General features: G+C 36.6%; 2 protein-coding genes across 3 annotated transcripts in view; both read left to right on the top strand.

Annotated features, from left to right (window-relative positions):
• The first annotated feature begins 529 nt into the window (after positions 1 to 529).
• Positions 530 to 9429, top strand: LOC144014753 (E3 ubiquitin-protein ligase TRIM39). 2 transcript variants are annotated; one of them, XM_077514985.1, is made up of 5 exons: positions 530 to 662; positions 4692 to 5126; positions 6045 to 6184; positions 7844 to 8011; positions 8268 to 9429. In XM_077514985.1, exons 1-5 carry the CDS (start codon positions 657 to 659, stop codon positions 8974 to 8976), a joined length of 1458 nt encoding a protein of 485 aa, XP_077371111.1. In that variant the 5' UTR covers positions 530 to 656; the 3' UTR covers positions 8977 to 9429. The 2 variants fall into 2 exon arrangements, with proteins under 2 accessions (XP_077371111.1, XP_077371109.1); XM_077514983.1 differs by lacking the exon at positions 530 to 662 and having other exon boundaries at positions 3556 to 5126.
• A 266-nt stretch (positions 9430 to 9695) lies between these two features.
• The window catches only part of LOC144014754 (MICOS complex subunit mic25a-like), a 32487-nt gene continuing 22787 nt past the window's right edge, over positions 9696 to 19395 (top strand). The window contains exons 1-4 of the mRNA XM_077514986.1: positions 9696 to 9932; positions 11488 to 11560; positions 12789 to 12897; positions 13901 to 14039. Of these exons, the coding sequence (XP_077371112.1) occupies positions 9849 to 9932; positions 11488 to 11560; positions 12789 to 12897; positions 13901 to 14039 (405 nt within the window). The 5' untranslated portion in view covers positions 9696 to 9848. The remainder of the gene's footprint in view (positions 9933 to 11487; positions 11561 to 12788; positions 12898 to 13900; positions 14040 to 19395) is intronic.

Genomic DNA, 19395 nt, shown 5'->3' with positions numbered 1-19395 from the left:
CCTCTTGCTAATAACAAAGTATAGCATTTAGTCTCAATGAAGCAAGTTGAAGCAATACATTTGAACAGAGGGATCTTTGTCTGACAGTGAGGAGCTAAATTTAGTCTGGAAGTTAAAAGTTGTAGGCGTAAATTATTGTAAATTATTATATAACAAAACAATTTGGTTTTGGTTCCTAAACACCTGAAATACAACTGAAATACTCCGAGATATCCTTTTTATACCTTTGTATCCAGTCCTGCAACTTCAGGTAGAAACTCGATTCTACAGTTTCCATTTGCACTGTTGCGGATGTCTTGACTACCCGCAAGGTGTCAGGGCCTCCTGTGACCGGCCTGCATCACTTAGTTGGCAGACGGTGACAAACCTGTCAGTCAGCCTGCCAGTCTTGTTGTTTGGCCTTAGGTTAACTCAACAAAGTGCACTCATTTGAAAAAAAAAAAAAAAACAACCTCCAAGCAGCACTCTAAGTACAGTAATAACGAAACTAAAACAATAACAAACCCCAAACATTAAACAATATAAAAACAACTACAACCTTAAATTTGATGATAGCATCAATGCTCTGTGTCACATGAGAAGTGTGTTCCAGCAAGCAGGTTATGTGAAAGCTCAGAGCTGAGATGAGGGGAAAATCTGGATGATCTGTTTCAAAGATGCAGGTAAGAGAAATTCCGACTCATTCACCATGGTAGAAGACTGAGAATTAAGTATTTTATTAGTAAAATAAAATATTTTATATGTTTATTGGATATTTACTTTCAATATAAATAATAAAAACTAAGAAAATAATAATAACATTCTTATTTTTTATTAGAACAACCAATTTTATTTTAATTCAAATGGACTATTTCCTTGACATACCGTATGTGCATTAAAAGAAAAAAAAAACAAATCAATGTAGCCCTTCAGCACAAAGTTTGCACACCTCAAATGGCGTCAATGTTATTTTGACATACAAATGTGATGGCATATATCACATTATAGCTCCTGCAAAACATGTCTTGACTGAGTAGAAATTAAACCTTAATCTTTTTTTTTTTTTTTTTTTTCCTAATTCATTCAGTGTAGACATTTTGGTCAACAAATTGAAAGCACAAATATATAAATAAATATGTGTTGAACATAAAATGAATGTCTACTTGTGTTAAATGTCAATTAGTATAACCACAATATGAGGTCCAATAATGGCAAAACAAAATACAGTATGCCTTGCCTGTCTGTTATTTAATGAACCCCTTATCATTCCATCGTGTAAATGAAGATTTCAATTCAATATGCAGTATACAGGTATATTAGTGCAAATTAGTGTTAAGTCAGTGCTTCAAATAGTAATGCATTGAAACTTACACATTCACTCATGCATTGTTTGCTTTTCTTTCTTTCGTTACTGCAGCAGAGTAACTTTTTCTTTTTTTCTTTTTCTTTTTTTCAAAATCATTATAGGCCTGCGTTAATAATGCCTCCAATTGGCGGAACAAAGTAATTGACATATCAGGGCCTTATTGATGTCTTGTTATGTTTTGTACATTGACGCACATGGCTCAAGGTGAAGTAACTCAAATCCATTGTTCTCTTGTGTTCACTGTTTTGATGTTCAAGTTTAACTCAAGTTTAGATTAAGATCATGTTGAACCTGCTTTGCTGCAATCCCCCCACCCTCGCAACTCGCAGGTTCTACCAGCCAGACAATCATGACTTCGTCCAACTTTGACATAATCTCTCCAACCACTGAATCTACATGTCTTCACACAAACACAAATGAATAAGGGCATATGATTAAACGGAATCTACAAATGTTGTTTATCACATATACAATTATAAAAGCACAACGACAGTTGTTAGTTTCATGTTCGTTTGTTTTTTAGTTTTTGTTTCTCTTCATTTTCATATACATGATTAATGATTATAAAATATACTGGCCTGAGTGTGCAAATGTATTTACTCTCAGTGCTTGGTTGGCTATTTTATTTTATTTTTTCCGAGGAAATGGTGAGGATTTTTGGTCAGGACTGGTTAAATATAAATCCAAGAATCAAAATATTTGTATTTATTTATTTATTTATTTTTTTACTCTCATGAAATGTACTTGATCATGTGGTAAACTGGAATCCAAAACTAGAATATCAACATGTCTCAACACTTGTGACCAAATGTTTGACTCATCTGTTTGTTTTGTTTTTGTTTTGTTTTGTTTTTTTGTTTGTAACATTGGCACTCAGCTGCTTTTTGTACAGTGTATTTCAGTATTATTTAATAACATATCAGTGGTAGTAAAGTATGTCCGCAGGCCACACCTGGCCCATTCCATTCTTTAATTGAGCCCACCAAGCATTTACATTAGCAAAGGTCTTGGAATATTTGTTGCATTTATTTAGCAATTTTAAAATGTTTTTTTTCCCTTATTAATCAAATTCTTTTTAATTTCATTTGAAACCTTTATTTACATCTTGGCTAATTCAAATAAAAGTAAATACTGTTATTTCATTATTAAAATAAATAATTTTACATACTTTGTATGCAGTTCACATGCAGGCCCATCTGTCCATTTAAAAATAAATAAATAAATAAATAAAAATAAATTAAAATTGATTGCTGCCATTTTTTGCCCATCCCTGGTTGCTGTATGCATTTTTTTTGGTGTTTGGACTCTCAATGGATTCGAACTCTACTAGTGTTGTTTTTCCTCTACCCAGGCCCCCCTACAGTTATGAAGTGTAATTTACTTTTCAGATAAATGCATGGAATAATATGCATTGTTTACAAACCATATGTATGTTTGGTTCATTAAATGACTCTTTGCTTAAAATACAAAGAGCTAATGCTCGCCCGAGTTGGCGATGACTGCGTCCGTGTCGTCGGCCTACTTTAAAATGGAGCACGTTGATTGCGGCCGGGAATGTTTGAGACTGTACAATGTATGGTTAAGAGGCAGTCATTATAGTTTTTTCATTTAGTTTTCTTTAAGAAGTAAATGTGTTATAGCTTAACTGCAAGGTAGATTTATTCTGTCGTATAAGGTGAATACTTATAAAATGTAAAGTCATTACAAAAATACTCTTGAATAGAGAGCAAAGATGTGAAGTACATACATGATAGATGATAGTACACATGAATGTTGATAGAGGAGACATGAGTATAAAGAGAAAATGTATATTTTTTGGTGAAAACAATTTTTGTAAATTTTATTTGTGATAAAATTTGTATTGTAACAGGGAAACATTTCTATGTGAATGATGTCATCCAACTATGATGAGAAACTAGTGCTTGAATGGGAAGCATATTGACAAGCAGAATTATTTCACCATTGTAGTTAGCGTTTTCTATGAACATGTAAATAAAAGATAATCAAAGTGCATGGACAAAGAGCAACAAGTGTCCAGCGTCGCTGATTTACGTGTCGTATTTCTGATATTTCCAGGATTATCTATATATCTGCCAGCGGGCACCCAGCCGGGACCCGCTACATTATTGGCCACCAAGTCTCGTCCAAAAGCAGTTGGTATAGGATAGATAGGCTGTTCAGACCTTTATGGCACCTGATTTGGCCAAGCTCATGCTGACCTCAATGATTATTTTATATTACTGCGTAAAGACGGTAGTTCTGTCCGTCTGTAGGCTACTGTCATGCACGTGTTATGTTATTTATTTATTTTTTTTGCTCTCTTTTCAAAACTGGGTCATGTCTTTGGTTTGTGTAGCATTCACACTGAAGTGAATTAGACCGCGTCAGAGCCCTTCTCCTCAACTTGTTTGGTGTGCACCAGGGCATAGAGGATTGCTTTCCAACTTGACCAAAACAGACAATCACGGCAATCATTCTAATCAATCACAGCAACCAATTAGAGTTCATTTGAACTGAATCAAACCAGAGTGGGGTGATCACATCACATATATAGATTGTATTTTCCAACAGTTGGCTCCCTAAATAACTCATTTTACTATTATCATATCAAGCTAACTGTTGGCTATTTTTATGAGTAACATTTTCCAGTGACACTTAAGATGACAGGGACTGCTGACAGGCTTTTATACAACACTACAGTAAAAACAAGAAGGGTTTCTCCATGCTCTGTTTACCCTCAACATGAGTCATCCGGTACACGTGATTCAACTGTGTGTACTAAAGCAGGTTCCCACATTTACTGTGTGCCCAATTCTGAGCAACATGTAAATATTTGCTCGTGTTGAACTACAAAAGCATTTGTCGAATATTACATTATTTTGGGAATAACCTTTTCGGTCAGCATCGCTCATCCTGCAGACCAATCAGAGAAAAAAATAAATAAAAATATTCATTTGTGTCTGATGCTCAAGTCCATTTTCAGTGCACAGAGATATTACAATTGGTGTTGATGGAGCCTTGATGTGTTTTGCATATTTTTACCACAAACAACCCTCATGGTGTATTTCCTGTAGTTCAAGAAAGGAATGCTGTTGTTCTTGGTGCGCATGTGCATGTACTGCCTATCAAATCCAAACTTCGGGCTACTGGCTGTCTCATTTTCATGTTGGACTTACATGCAGCCTAACCCGGATGTCTTAGAAAGTAGCCTATGCTGCTAATACTGGGATAGGAAGAGTCCCAGTGTTTTGTAGGACATATCAGCAATTATTACTCAAATACCTGTTTCCCACCTTCCATCATGAATTCCATGAGAGAGGAGCTCAGTTGTCCTATCTGCCTTCAGCTTTTCTTGGACCCCGTGGTTCTCCCCTGCGGCCACAACTACTGTCAGGTTTGCATCTTGCAGACCATCAACAACGCCAACAAGACCATGCAATGCCCGGAGTGTCGCCTGGAGTTTCCCGGTGTCCAGTCCCTGCAGAAGAACTTCAAACTTAGTAACATCATCAACGGCTACATAGCGTCTTCGCCAGATCCCGACGCTCCGCCGGAGAACCTGCCGAAGATTGACGAAGCATGCGAGCATCACGCGGACGAGGCGTCGCAGACGGGGAAGGAGTGCGACGTTCACCACTGTCCCCTCGTGTACTTTTGCTCCACCGACATGACCTTGCTGTGTTCCAAGTGTTTCATGGAGGGGCTACACCAGAGCCATGACCTTCTCACCTTCAGCGTTGCTGAGGGGGAGATGAGGCATGCCCTCGAGGTCCGCAACAAGGTGGGTTTCTTCGACTCATAGTTGTCGTGGATAATTTGCTCAAAAATCAAGACTGCTTTCATCAGTCAAAGTCTATTTATTTATTTATTTATTTATTTATTTATTTATTTATTTATTTATTTATTTATTCGAATGAACTTTAATTTGTTAGCTTCATCATCATTAAGCTGAATGTGAAAGGCAAATTTTAAGTTTTAAGTTTTTTCAATATGACAAAAAATATTTATCTAAGAGACTTTTTGATTTTTACAATTTTAAGGTAATCTAAAAACATGTACATTAACATTTGTTGAAATGTATAAATAACAAATAACAGGTAGAGTGGTGGCACAATAGTTACCATGTGGGTTCTCTCTTGGTGCTCATTCCACAAACATGCAATATAGACTCATTAAATTCCCTGTAAGTGGTTGTCTGTCTTATCAACACTCGCATGTGCACTGCATTTGACTGGTGATCAGTAAATAAATATAGATTTCCTTAAGTTAACATACATTTCAAATAGAGCATAATAGGCCAATTGAGTGAAAAAAAAGTTACCATAGCAGATAATGGAACAACAATATAATTGGAATTACAACACTATGCTGTAGCTGCATAATTTTGAATGAGAATCTTGAATGAGATAATCAACTTTTCTGACATTAGAGGGGATTTTTACATGTGGACAACTGTAGCTCCAAAAACAAATTTTAGTGTTCCTGGAAACTTTCTGGGACAGACCCGATATCAGTACAATGGAAATATTGTTTGTGGGACTAAGTGATGCGAATTATGATTGGTACAATTTCACACGTTATTGTATCCAATTTTTGTCTCCCCATCTGAATTTGTAACAGGAATAGGACACCCAAAAATGTCTGTCCTGCTTTTGTTTAATGTGACTGACACAGGGATTACATGCGCATTTGCGTGCAGGTGGTTTCCAACAGGCTGAAAATGACGGACTTCCTGGTAGAGAAGGTCAAGGAGCAGCAGGGTCTTTCTGAAGCTGTTGGAGACAAACTGGTTCACAAGGCCATCACAACGGTGGAAGTCATGGCGAGGCTGGTGGATGGGTAAGCAGACAAAAAAAATAAAATAAAATAAAATAAAATAAAATAAAAAACATTGAGGTTTTGTTCTTATCAAAACAAGCCATACTGTACACACCCGGATTCAAAGATAGACCTGCAAGCATATTTTTGTGTTGGCTTGCTGGGATTGAGTTTTTTTATTTTCTTTTCAATATAACAGGGTTTCCAAACCAGAAAATGTCACAAAGTATAATTCATGAAATAATGATGATTTTGTCTAAATTTAATCACAAATGTACTTAGTGTACTCATTATATGAACTCAGCGCCTGCTGAATTGAACAAGACGCTATTCCTGTAATCTGGTAGCTGAAGGCAACAGGTTACTTGTACTTTATGCCATCTAGTGGAAGAGCATTTAAATGTCCTGCCTGTCAAGACACCTTCCTGGCATTGACCAAAAAACACATTATTCGTACTAAATAAATGATTGAGCATGTCATATGTTAAACAGAACAATTGTTTTCAAACAGAAAGCACAGTATTTTTACTCATTTTATGTCTTCAAACTTGAAGAGCCAGACTAGGCAGTGACTGTTCGAGATAAAAATGCCAGTCTGTCAATCTACCAGTCATACGTTGTTTGTCTACATTTCTTTTCAGTGATATAATGTTGGTTATTTCCACTGTCACCGAGTGTCAGCACTGTAGAAGTGTGTGTTATCAAGATCTTCACCAAGACTAAACTTGAAACACCGGAATAAACAGAAAGAAAAAATTGACAGTTGGGCTGGAGAGAATTTGATAATTTGATTTTTGATTGGCAATCTGAATTTCTGTGAATGAAGTGCCGAAAAGGGATACCTCGAGCTGCCAAAAATGAATGTGTTCTACCTTGACCCATCCTGTGTGAATAAACGTTTTACAACAAAAGTCATATTATTAAAGGAATAAAGTAAGAAGAGTATTATTATTATTTTTTTTTTACTGAAGGTGTCTTTACCAGAAAAAAAGGGGGAATATTAAGAGAATAAAGTTGCATTTTTAAAATGCATTTATTCAACTCAAATTGAACTTTCTTCCCTTGTTAAACAATCTTTAATCAGCGTTGTCAACTCCAGGTCCAGAAAGTAAAAACTTTACCAAAATTTGGCTACAGCCACATATGATTCTACTCGTCTCAAACACCTGCATGGAGCTGGATGAGATTTTTGGCTGTTTATCTCAAGAAAATAATCTTTCTTGGAGAAATAAGACTTATGTCTCGTAATATCAACCTATTTTTTTTTAAGTGACTTCTTTATGCTAGCCTTACAACTTTTTAGGGGGTGACAATAGGCAACATTTTGAATTCCTATGGCATTAAAATTTTGAGAGCATCCTTCAAAATAACTAAGGTATGGGGTATATGCCACGGAAGAGGCGGGACGTGATTTTGCACATCAGTTTGTTTCCGGTACGCGCAACCCAGGGGCACAAAGTCGGAAGCACAAGTATTTTTGACGCAGCCCACACGTCGCAAACTGAACCGGAAACAAACTGATGTGCAAAAACAGTCCCGCGTCTTCCGTGGCATATACCCCATTAATTACCTCTTGCTCTAACACTTGGCTGATGTGGTCATGAATACTTTAAATTTAGGACACAAGCACATTTTATCATGGTGTTCCCTGGCTTCTCTTTATTTGGGTGGTGTGTTCAGGTACCGTGACAGATTGCAGAAGCTCCTGGAGGAGGAGCAAAGCCAGCGTCGAAACAGCTGGCAAGTGGGCGTGGGCGCACTGGAGGAGCAACAGCAGCTACTAGTGGATGCCCAACAAAGTGCAACCGAGGCTCTCAACATGACGGAGTCATGCAGCTTCATAAACCAGTATATTAACTATATATTTATTTTTTAATGATATTACAATATGTATAGCTATTGCTTTAAGTGGTGCGTTAGTTTCCTTTAATGCTCAGGGAGTTCAAGACTTGTGAGATGTTTGACGAACATATTTTTGCACAACTTTAGCTGCTTTTCTTAAAAATGTTGGTTGGGAAAACTCAACAGAGGTTCCTGTAGCGCATGCTGTATATGATGAAACAAGGGTGATCTAATTAAACATTTTTCTACTCATTGTTTCTAGGTTTTTAATGATAGAAGAGAAGCTAAGGAGGGCTGCCACCGTCACAATTTCCTGCAACATCCCCACAAAGGCTCCGTTTAACACCAAGCAACTGCAGGAACGCCTCAGGACCGACGCCTTCCGAGCCGAAATGAGCCGCCTGTCCGAGTTCCTCTGCATCCTCTTCAATCCTTTGGAGCTCACCTTCAGCGCGAGCACGGCCCACCCCAGCTTGCAACTGAGCAACGACCTGCGCACGGCCAAGTACATCGACACCAAGCAGCAATACGGCGAAAACAAAGAGCGCTTCACCAGTGCCCCGCAAGTCATGTGCAACCAGGGCTTTTCCAGCGGTGAGCATGTTTGGGTGGTGGAGGTGGGCCCGGAGAGCATGTGGTCACTGGGGTTGTGTTACAAGAGCATCCCCCGCCGCGGCGACCACAGCCGCCTGGGTCACAACTCGGTCTCCTGGCGACTCCAGTGGAAAAGCGGCAAACTGACAGTGTGCAAGTCTTCGTCAAACGTAGTCTTGCGGGAAATGGTCAAGCCGCCGCAGAAAATTGAGGTGGCACTGGACTATGAGGAAGGCACATTGATATTCCATAGCATTAAAGGCCAAAGGGAGCATCTCTACACATTCAAGGTTGTGTTTAAAGAGCCTGTTTACCCAGCTTTCAGCATCCACTCAAACACGCCAGATTCATGGATCACGCTCCAGTGTGGCTTGTGAGCATATTGGCCGATGTTTCAATTTATTAAAATTGTGCGTAGATAAACAATCCTTAGTGTTTGCATTTTATATTCGCTAGCTCATTACTAATATTGCAAAATATGCATACTCCTCATAGTGCAGGTACTGTTATGTGTCACAGTTGTGAAAGAAATACAATCTTGATTAATTTACTGTTGTATATAAGAACACCACTTAAATGGAGCAGACAAATCCGAAGTAGCTTGTTTACAAAGACAATAATCAATATTATTAATGACTGTTTAGTTGTCTTGATTAATGCCGTTAGCAGACTGCCTGACAATGTATTTTTGTTTCATTAAAAAAGTACATTATACTGTTGATTGCTATCTCTCAGAACATCAATGATTTGGGTCTCCCCCCCCCCCCTTTTACACTGTTGTGAATGTGAATTGTGATTTTTATATGCAAATAAATTATAATATTTGTGCATTCATTATTATCACTTAAAAATAGAACAATTGCAGTGTGTACACTCTACTACAAAAATTTACTGTACTTAATATAAATAGTGAGTCTGATATTTTGTTATGGCAACCCTACGTGTGAAAGACCGTGATCGATATTTTTCTTTTAACTACATGAAACATTATACAGACTTACATTTCGATACACAGTTATACGCACTAATTGTTTAAAATTGAAAATACCAAGCCCCCCAACCTTTCTGATCTTACTCTAGAGTGTATGAACTTGTAAAGGGGGATGATACTGAATCTGGCAACCCGATCCGCTCCCATCTGTTGTCATTGGGCGGTACACGATCATCAGACAAAGTTACAAGCGAATAAAAGCTTTTACTGTTCGGAATCTAGAATTAGTACGAACGCCATTTATTCACTCCAGGCGGCATGGGCTCAGGAGAAAGTACGACGAGAAAAGTGTCTTTTGGTGTTGACGACGAGGACAGAGTCAGGATTCTTCGTGGAGTCAAGGTAATGCTAATTAAGCTAGCGTTTGTTGAGATGCTATGCTAACTTTACACATGTTGCCGCGGTACTCTTCATTCGCCTCTATCATGCTCCTACATTGAATCTGGACTACTTTGAGCACGTTCAAACGGACCGTTGGTAAAACGAGTGTTTAACTAAGCAAGAATGATGTGTGGAGGATGCAGAAGGATGCAAGGACAGGTTGATAGACTAGCCTCATCTTCACGGAACCGAGCGGCCAGAGTTCCCTTGAAATATGCAGCATTTTGAAGTATTGTCTTTCTTTTTGAGATTAGATCATTGACTGATGAGACATTTATTTTGTAGTTAGTTGTGCTCGTCTGGTAAATTCGGCGTAGTTTTTTTTTGCGCATGATTACATCTAAAAAGAAACAAATCTGGTTCTGTATTGCTTTTGGGGTTCTGACAGCGGTGCCTTCAAATGCCATGAAGTGTCGTAAATTTGTATATTCTGCTGCAGATTTCAACCATGGAAGGAGTTTGTTTTTTAAATGCATCATCGAAGAGATCTTCCAAAGACGATTCCATTGATATATATATATATATATATATATATATATATATATATATATATATATATATATATATAGCGACAAATATTAAGCTATGTTATGATTTTTTAAAACTAATAATGAAAAGTCAACAGGGGTCGAGAGTTGAGGTTGACCATTTGTGTTCAATCCGAGTTTCTTACTTTAATACCTTTCTTAATCTTTATCTCGTTCTCAAAAGGCTGTTATCATTGAAAAGCCTACTTGACACAGAAACAGACAACATATAACAATCATATTAATGATTTGTAATTGGTTAATTAAGTACGTAATTCCATTCACTGCACAAACTATTATAGGTAGATCTTTATCGCTGCACCTTTGAACAAACTGTTAGCTTGGAATGTATTTTGAAAGCAAGAAAAAGAAACCACACATTCAACAAGCAAGAAGAATTGCCTCAATTCCATGTATATGGATTATCATAACCTGGATGACTGAGAATCTACACAGACGTGTAAAAAAACACAAACTTACTGTATGGAAACATTGTGCTGAACACTGAGTCCGTCCGTCCGTCCGTCCGTCAAATTATATGGAAAATCTCACTGACTGCAGTGTCTGCTTTTAACCACGAGAGGCCGCTAATCGACTGAAAAGGTAATGAGTGGTTGCAAGCGTAGAGAGAGACTGTGCCCTGGAAATTACTGTGTGTATGGCGTACAATGGTGCTGGAAATGCCTCGGGGCAAAATAATATTAGTTGACCATTTTTTTTTGTGATTTAGTAAACTTTTTTTCCCCCAGCCCTACGTTCAACTCTTTCTAATGAGAATCATCCATTACTGGATGAAATGCTCCCTATTCTAAAAACGGTAGACTAGGTGATGTATTAAGTAATATTTTTACTGTCATAAAAATGTCAAAATAAGCTATTTGTAGTTCTGTGTTACAAACTAAAAATAAACAAATAAATAAATAAAAGTAAATGAATAAATAAATGTTGTGTGTTTTGGTCTTTAATTTGCTTTCCACCTTTTGGTCCAGCTTTCAGAAGATGTTCTCCAAAGGATGAGGGGCGTGGCCAACATTCCTCCACAGCGTTCAAAGAGAGACACAGGTATTCTTGCACCCAATTTTAGGGTTAGATGATTGTAAACACTATATATTTTTATTAATAGTTAACATTTTAACTGTTTAAGAAAACAAGCTATCGAAATGCATGGCTCTCCTTGTCAATATGTCTGTTGTAAGACAACGCCACACCCCCTCCAGCTTTCTTACAGTCTTTTCTCATGTTGAGTTGTCCAGGTGAGTCAAGGCCATCTCTGCAAAATATTTGTGGCCTCGGGTCTGAAGTTTTCAACTTGCCCATAAATCTCTGCTTTAGCAGCCAGGCAGTCAGATATGGCCAGTTAGAAAGGTGGAAAGTCTTGTTGAGATGCTGTTGTTATTTTCTTTTTTTCTTTTTTTTTAGACTTAGACTTAGACTTGACTTTATTGATCCCTTTGGGATGGCTCCCTCTGGGAAATTTACATGTCCAGCAGCAATGAGAACAGATAATAAAATAAAAAATAAAAATTCAATCAATAAATAAGGTTATTACACCAGAGATTGTAATAATGATAATGATGATAATAATAATAATAATAATAATAATAATAATAATAATAGAATAAAATAAAAATTCAATCAATAAATAAGGTTATTACACCGGAGATTGAATTAAATAAATTAAAGTGCCATATTTGTGAAGTGAAGTTCATGCTACACCCTCCTCCCCCCCAGTGAGGAGTTGTAGAGTACAATGGCACGGTGGACAAAGGAGTTCTTTAGTCTCTTGGTCCGGCACTTGGGGAGCGTCAGCCTTCCACTGAACAGGCTCCTCTGACTGCTGATGACAGTGTGCAGAGGGTGGCTGGTATTGTCCATAATATCCAGCAGTTTGTCCAGAGTCCTCTTCTCTGCCACTGTCACCAGAGGGTCTAGCTTCATGCCGACCACAGAGCTGGCCGGCCTGATAAGCTTGTCCAGTCTGTGGAAGTCCTTCTTGGATATGCTGCCCCCCCCCCCCAGCACACCATGGTGTAAAAGAGGACGCTGGCAATCACATACTGGTAAAACATCTTCAGAAGTTTGCTGCAGATGTTGAAAGAACGCAGTCTCCTCAGGAAGTACATGCTGCTTTATGTCTTCCTGTACAGGTGACTGGTATGTGTTGTCCAGTCCAGTTTATTGTATGTGTATGCAGAGTGGCTCCCATAACAAATGATTTAATTATATTGAATACACTGAAATTTATCAGCCATTCACCATCTATTTACTTTAAACTCTCTCTTTGCTTTAGGTGTCTCTTTCAGTGCCAGTTCCAACACCCGACCCCAGCAAAACCTACAGAACCAGGCCCAGTCCAGCACTGGCAAAACAACTGCTAAAGTCAAGGAAGAACAGCAGAGGTTAGCATCAGTTATTGATATCTATTATTCCTTACTGCTGTTTTAGGAGATCATGATTTCAGGTTAATACCAATTTAGTTGCTGTCATGTCTGTTTTCACAACTCCATCATTGTTTTTTGTTTTTCTACTTTCTTTTGGCATTTGGTAAACACTTTTGGTGCCTTACCAGCACCTTCTTTACCATGTGGCATCCGCATGCTTCTTTAGCATGCGATTTATGTTCCACATAAACTTCTAATAAAAAAAAATACCGTATATTGGCAATATATGGCCTGACTTCCTGATCCCACGGGAGATGGAGGTATGATGCGATGCTGATGTTTTATTTGTTGTATTAAATACTTAAAGACAATTTGGTGCATTGGAATTTCATTTGGCTAGAACTTCACCTATAAACATTAGTAGAACCATCGAGAAGGAATTCCATTGTGGATACTTTTTCCTGATGTGGACCTTATGGCCTTATTTAGGAATTCCTTCCAATAGCTAAGTATCTCTTACAAGAATGTGTATTTTGTAATCATTTTTATGGCAGTTAAAACAACTTTTTCTGTCTGTTCATTTTCTGTTCTGAAGGGAGCAGGAAGTTAACCAGAAACCAACTTGCCTGTCACTGGCAAGACTCGAATTGCATCACGCATCTGGTGGACATAGTCAGTGGTCCATATGTGTGAATTATTGTCTTCTGTCAAACAAAATTTGTGACATCACTGTGGAAAAATCAAGCTGCCATTTTAATTGCACTAGTGAGGTTTCATTTGGAATCACAATTTTTTACTTTTATTCATCAATTTATTTACCTACTGAAATGAGTACTGTGCTGGTTTAATTTTTTCATTTTTATTTTGCAAACTTATACAATATGACCTAAATCTATGCAGTCTGAGTGATGGTCTATGCTGCCCTCTGGAGGTAGCCATATGGAGGCATTGGCATTGGAAATCAGACTTTGTTGGAGGCCAGTGGGCAATAAAAGCATGATTATGTGTGTGTGTTTTCCAGGACTGATCGCCAACAGAGCATACTGAGGGAGGAGTTGGCCCAGAAAAGAGAGGCGGAGAAAGGGAAGGAGGAAACGATTAAGGCAATGAGTCGGGAGAGACAACATACTCGCCAGGAGGCTGAGAAGACCAAACAATTGGTACAAGAGCATGCACACATATGCACACACGCACATCATCAAAATGTAACCCTTAACTGAATTGAATACAAACTAAATGTTGTAGTGGGTCTGTGTAAAGGCACCGTGGCTCACTATACTGTAGATGCAAAAACTGCAACAGTCCGTTTCAATTACCCCAAAAAGGAAAATGAAAGGAAATCACTGAATATATAAACGCATAACCGTAGTTTTTTTTTTTTTTTCTTTTTTTCTTTTTCTCTCAACTACCATACTGATACCATCCATATTTTTTGTAATTACCGCATTTAGCACTTCCATTTTTGAGAACAAATTGACCTTAAGGAATGATATGGAAGAGGATTAGGGCCAGTGGAAAAAAAGAAAAGGTTGGCAGGATTCTCACTTTATTCTCAGAATTCTCACTTTGAAGTCAGAATACTGACTTTAAAGTGAAAATTCTGAGAATAAAATCAGCTGTTTTTTGCCCCTTATTCACTGGCCCGAATCATCTTCTGTAGAATTATGTCAATCCCAGTAACCACAAAAGGCACATTCATTCAATTAGAATATCATGATTCGTGAAAAACAGTTTTATTTCAGTAGTTCAATTAGACATATTTTATAATTTTATGATAAACGATTCACTGAATGGATGTATTTTATTTATTTATGTATTTATTTATTTAATTCTGATGATTATAGCTGCCAACAAAAAAATCACTATCTCAAGAAATTACAAAGTTGTATTTACCGGTACATGATACGACAACGTCTTAGGCCAGGATTGACCTTCTAAAAAGTATTTTTCTTGTGTTTGATGGCACTAGAATATATAATACAAATATTCACGTTATGCATTGAGCCAATTAAACAAAATAATTTCACCACATGTTGTTCTTAGTCTGATGCGTGTAAAATGAATCAGTTTTCGAGCTGTTTTAATAGTCTTGGTTATTTTCAATGACAGCCAGCTCATTTAGACACCATGTATATAACTCACTCAGTCAAGTATAACTCCTGAATTTGGCTAGCTTTGGAGACGTTAAGTTTAAATACCTTTTTAAAAAATTTATTTTAATATTTCAATCCTGGTCGGGTTGATGAATTTTCTATGAATAGAAATATTTTTAATATTTTTCTTAGCTAAAAGCATGTCAATATTATTACTACTGTAAATATTAAGGTGACTGTTTTGGGATGCCCCCCATTGCAGACATATACTCTTTTAATTTGAAATAAAACCATTATGGATTTTGTGTGTGTATGTGAACGCTTCAGCTCTTTTAGGCACTATCTTGTTGAGACAAGATCACCTCATGAAATCAGATTTGCGCAGATGAAATTACAAAGACTTGTAACAACAAGCAAAAAATGTAATGTTTAGTTATAGTATTTTAACTTTATTAATAATTGATGACATTGTTCACATTTGTTTTAATATTTGTTTAATATTTTAATTTAATATTTTAATTTAATATTTATTTTAATATGTGAATTTATATTACTAACATATAGAGCTGATGTGTTCCTGGTACAGATTTCTTTTAAACATATTTTGGAAGTTTTTGATGTGGCCAAAAGTGATGCTGTATGTCGTTCCATTGAAGTCATCTTCTTACTCACCCTCTTGACAACATTTCCACTAGTCTTCACTCCTTCCACCTGCAACCTGCATGCGTCACTGTTTTTCTTCCATTTTGCTTTTGTTCTCTCCCACCTTCCCCTTTACTGGATCTCTCCTGGTCTTTCACCCTTTCCATCCCAACCGATCACCTCATGCCTCCTGCCCTGGAGACTGCATTATCAGCACAGTGCAAGTGGTAAATTGCACCCCGAGAGTTTCCTGGAATTGGAGATAGTAGTGGTGTGGCGGTGGATTGGTTGGAAGGAAAGAGGAGAGCTTGTTTTACACGCCAGCCGTGGCCTATTTTGTGTGACTCTTCTCCTCTTGCACCTGCTTCCCTCCCTCCCTTTGATAAGGCATGCTGTAGTGGCTGCCTTATCTTCACTCCAGCACTCTCCCGCTGTTAATAGAAAGTCACTAGAGGGACATAGTGAGCACAACAACTGGTCCAACAAGACTGGACGTGCTGATGCCAAAGGCGCCTTGTAATTACACTCTCTTGTGCTATGAATACTTATATGCACATGCAAGTCAAGTGTGTGGCAGCTTTGCACTCATTCATTCGGAACTGAAATTAGATTATTTTCCTATTATCGTCTCAGAGAATGTAATGGCTCAACATTCACACGCTGTGAATGCTCAAGCAGGTAAAGATTGCATTGCTTTTACCTTTTTAATTGCTTTTTTAATGCATCATTTTGACATGATTGTCAATTATGAGCACATGCTAACAAGTATTATTGTTTGATAATATTTAAGACAAGGGTATTTGTGTTTCAAAACTCATTTTTGGTCATAACAGTTTGTGATAACATGACCTTCACAGAGATTGTTTTAAATTACAATTTGTTGTTGTTTTAGATACCGGTATATTTGTATTAGAATGACCAATTTCACGTCAGCTATGGAAAGTTGAGCTACATCCATGCACATCTTGTAGCTTACTGAAGAAAAACAAAAATTGTGTGTGGAGGTAATACTTTTATCTTTTTGTCCTGATTCACGAAGAAGAAATGAGAAACCACACATGCTTTTTCTATGTAGAGAAAGAATAACATTCAGGTGATATTGCACTTCAGCACTAAGACACGGCTTCTGTAATTCATCAAGAACACGAGTCAAAACTGCAGGGAAACCCTCTTGCACAGGTATCAGTCCGGTCCTCGAGAGCTAGAGTCCAGCATGTTTTCGAGGTTTCCCTACTCCAACACACCTGATTCACTGATCATTTTCAGGCTGCCACAAAAAAAAAAAAAAAAAAAAAAAAAAAAAAAAGCAGTCTGCCACAGAGCTTGCTGATGAGCTTCAATATGAATTCATATGAGTTCATATGAAATATGAACTATTCCATAAGAATTAACTTTATGGAATTATAGTCCGAATAATGCATATGGCAGTAATGAATATAGCTTATGCCACCATAGAAATGGGGAACAAAGTAAACAATATTAAAATGTTTTTGTTTTGTTTTTTTAATTTATTGAACATATAAACAGATGACCAGCAGAGATAAGAAAAAGAAAAAAAAACAACAATCAAAAGAGAAGAAAATCCCAATAAAATAATCATTCAATCAATCATAACTTACATGTTCAAAAGGGAGTAGGAAGAAGTTAGAAATTTAACTAGTCCTACCCCTTTTACTAAATATATTTAAACTTATTTCATTATTAATACAATTCTAATTTACTATTATTAAAATGAAATATATAAACCAAGTTATATATATATACACACAAGTGCACTTAAACATATTCACATTTGCCAAAAACATATATACATAAATTTCCTAAACATATACCATAATACCTATCTAAATCATTTACACATACTCACATGTACAATTTTCATATTCTGGTCTGACATAGGTAATTTTTTTTAACTTTACTTTTAAACATTTTTTTAAACTCCAGCAGTGAATCACAATTTTTCAGTTCAATTCCCAAATGATTCCACAAATTAACACCTTTTACAGATACACACCTTTGCTTAATATTTGTTCTTGTTTTGGGTTTTTTGTACACACTTGTACCCCTTATATCATAAGGACTGTGTCTAATTTCAAATAACTTCTGAGTACTGTGGCAGAGTAAATTGTTATAAACTTTATACATTATTTGTGCTATTTTAAAATCCACCAAGTCATAAAATTTCATTGCATTTAATTTAATAAATAGTGAATGTGTTGGTTCTGTATATTTTGATCGATTAATAATTCTTATAGCTTTCTTTTGCAATTTGAAAACGGTGTTGGTATTTGTTTTATATGCCATTCCCCAGAATTCCACACAATAAGTCAAATATGGTAATAATAGTGAACTATATAATATATATAATGATTTCATGTTTAAAACATCCTTACTTTTATAGAGTATCCCTATAATTTTTGACATTTTCCTTTTAACAGTTTCTATGTGTGGCTTCCAACATAATTTATCAACGATAACAACTCCAAGGAATTTATTTTCATTCACCCTTTCTATTTCAATTGAATTCACCATAATTTTAACTTGAGTGATTTGTCTAGTGCCAAAAACTATGAACTTGGTTTTATTTAAATTCAATGATAATTTATTCACATCAAACCAGTTTTTTTAATATATTCAATTCATACTCCACAGTAGTCAGAAGCTGCTTCAGGTTTTCTCCTGAACAGTAGAAAGTTGTATCATCAGCAAATAAGACACTTTTAAATATTTTTGAGGCACAGCAAATATCATTTATATACAGTATAAATAATTTAGAGCCGAGCACAGACCCTTGGGGAACTCCATGAGTGATCTTCATGTGCTCTGATTGTACATTATTAAACTGCACATACTGATATCTATTATCCAAATAACTTTTCATCCACTGATAAGCTAAACCTCTTATTCCATATTTCTCTAATTTATTCATTAATATACAATGATCTATAGTATCAAAAGCTTTTTTTAAATCCATAAAAATCCCAACAGTTAATTTTTTATTATCTATATTGGTAGATATTGCTTCTACAAGCTCCATGACTGAGTTTTGGAATGGCGTGATGATTATCACATCCACGTGTTGGGCTGAAATGGAAGAAAGCATTTTGTAGGAATAGATTATATCATTTAATGTTAAATTAGTCTCAATATTTGAGCAAAATTCTTTTGTTTTGTTTAAATGATATGTATATACTACCCCTGGCAAAAAGTATGGAATCACCAGTCTTGGACGAGCACTCACTCAGATGTTTTATTCTGTAGATCAAACTCAGATAAAAAGCATGAAACAGTCGTAAGGTCATTCCAAAGTGCAACATCTTGGCTTTCAGAAACACTAAAAGAAAGGAAGAAAACATATTGTGCTGGTTAATAAATGTTACTTTTATGGAGCAAGTGCAGTAAAATAAATATGGAATCACACCATTCTGACAAAAAAAAAATATGGAATCACTCCATTTTGAGTAGAAAATAAGGATACACCCAGTCAATTTCCTTTCCTTAATTGGGCACCTGCCTCAAATGACATCTCCTTGTTAGTCAGCAGTTAAAAACAGTGCAGTTATCACACCTTGGAGGGCTGCTGGGCCAAGTGGATTGGCAAGAATCATGGCTCCAACAATGGAGATGTCTCCTGAGACCAAAGACAGGATTATCAATCTTCTTGGAGAAGGTAACTCTACACGTATGGTTGCCAAAGATGTGGGCTGTTCACAGTCAGCTGTATCAAAGATCTGGACCAAGTACAAACAGCATGGGAAGGTTGTTAAAGTCAAGCGTACTG

This window comes from Festucalex cinctus, chromosome 2, assembly GCF_051991245.1.
Source record: "Festucalex cinctus isolate MCC-2025b chromosome 2, RoL_Fcin_1.0, whole genome shotgun sequence".
Taxonomy (NCBI): Eukaryota; Metazoa; Chordata; class Actinopteri; order Syngnathiformes; family Syngnathidae; genus Festucalex; species Festucalex cinctus.
The sequence above is the reverse complement of the archived record's forward strand: the minus strand, read 5'-3'. Positions and strand labels throughout refer to the sequence as shown.

Excerpts from the sequence above, each read along its gene's own strand:
- LOC144014753 (XM_077514983.1), top strand. The coding sequence starts at position 4,647 with ATGAATTCCATGAGAGAGGAGCTCAGTTGTCCTATCTGCCTTCAGCTT. Across the intron at positions 5,127-6,044 it reads CCCTCGAGGTCCGCAACAAG|GTGGTTTCCAACAGGCTGAA; the intron begins GTGGGTTTCTTC and ends ATTTGCGTGCAG. Across the intron at positions 6,185-7,843 it reads ATGGCGAGGCTGGTGGATGG|GTACCGTGACAGATTGCAGA; the intron begins GTAAGCAGACAA and ends TGGTGTGTTCAG.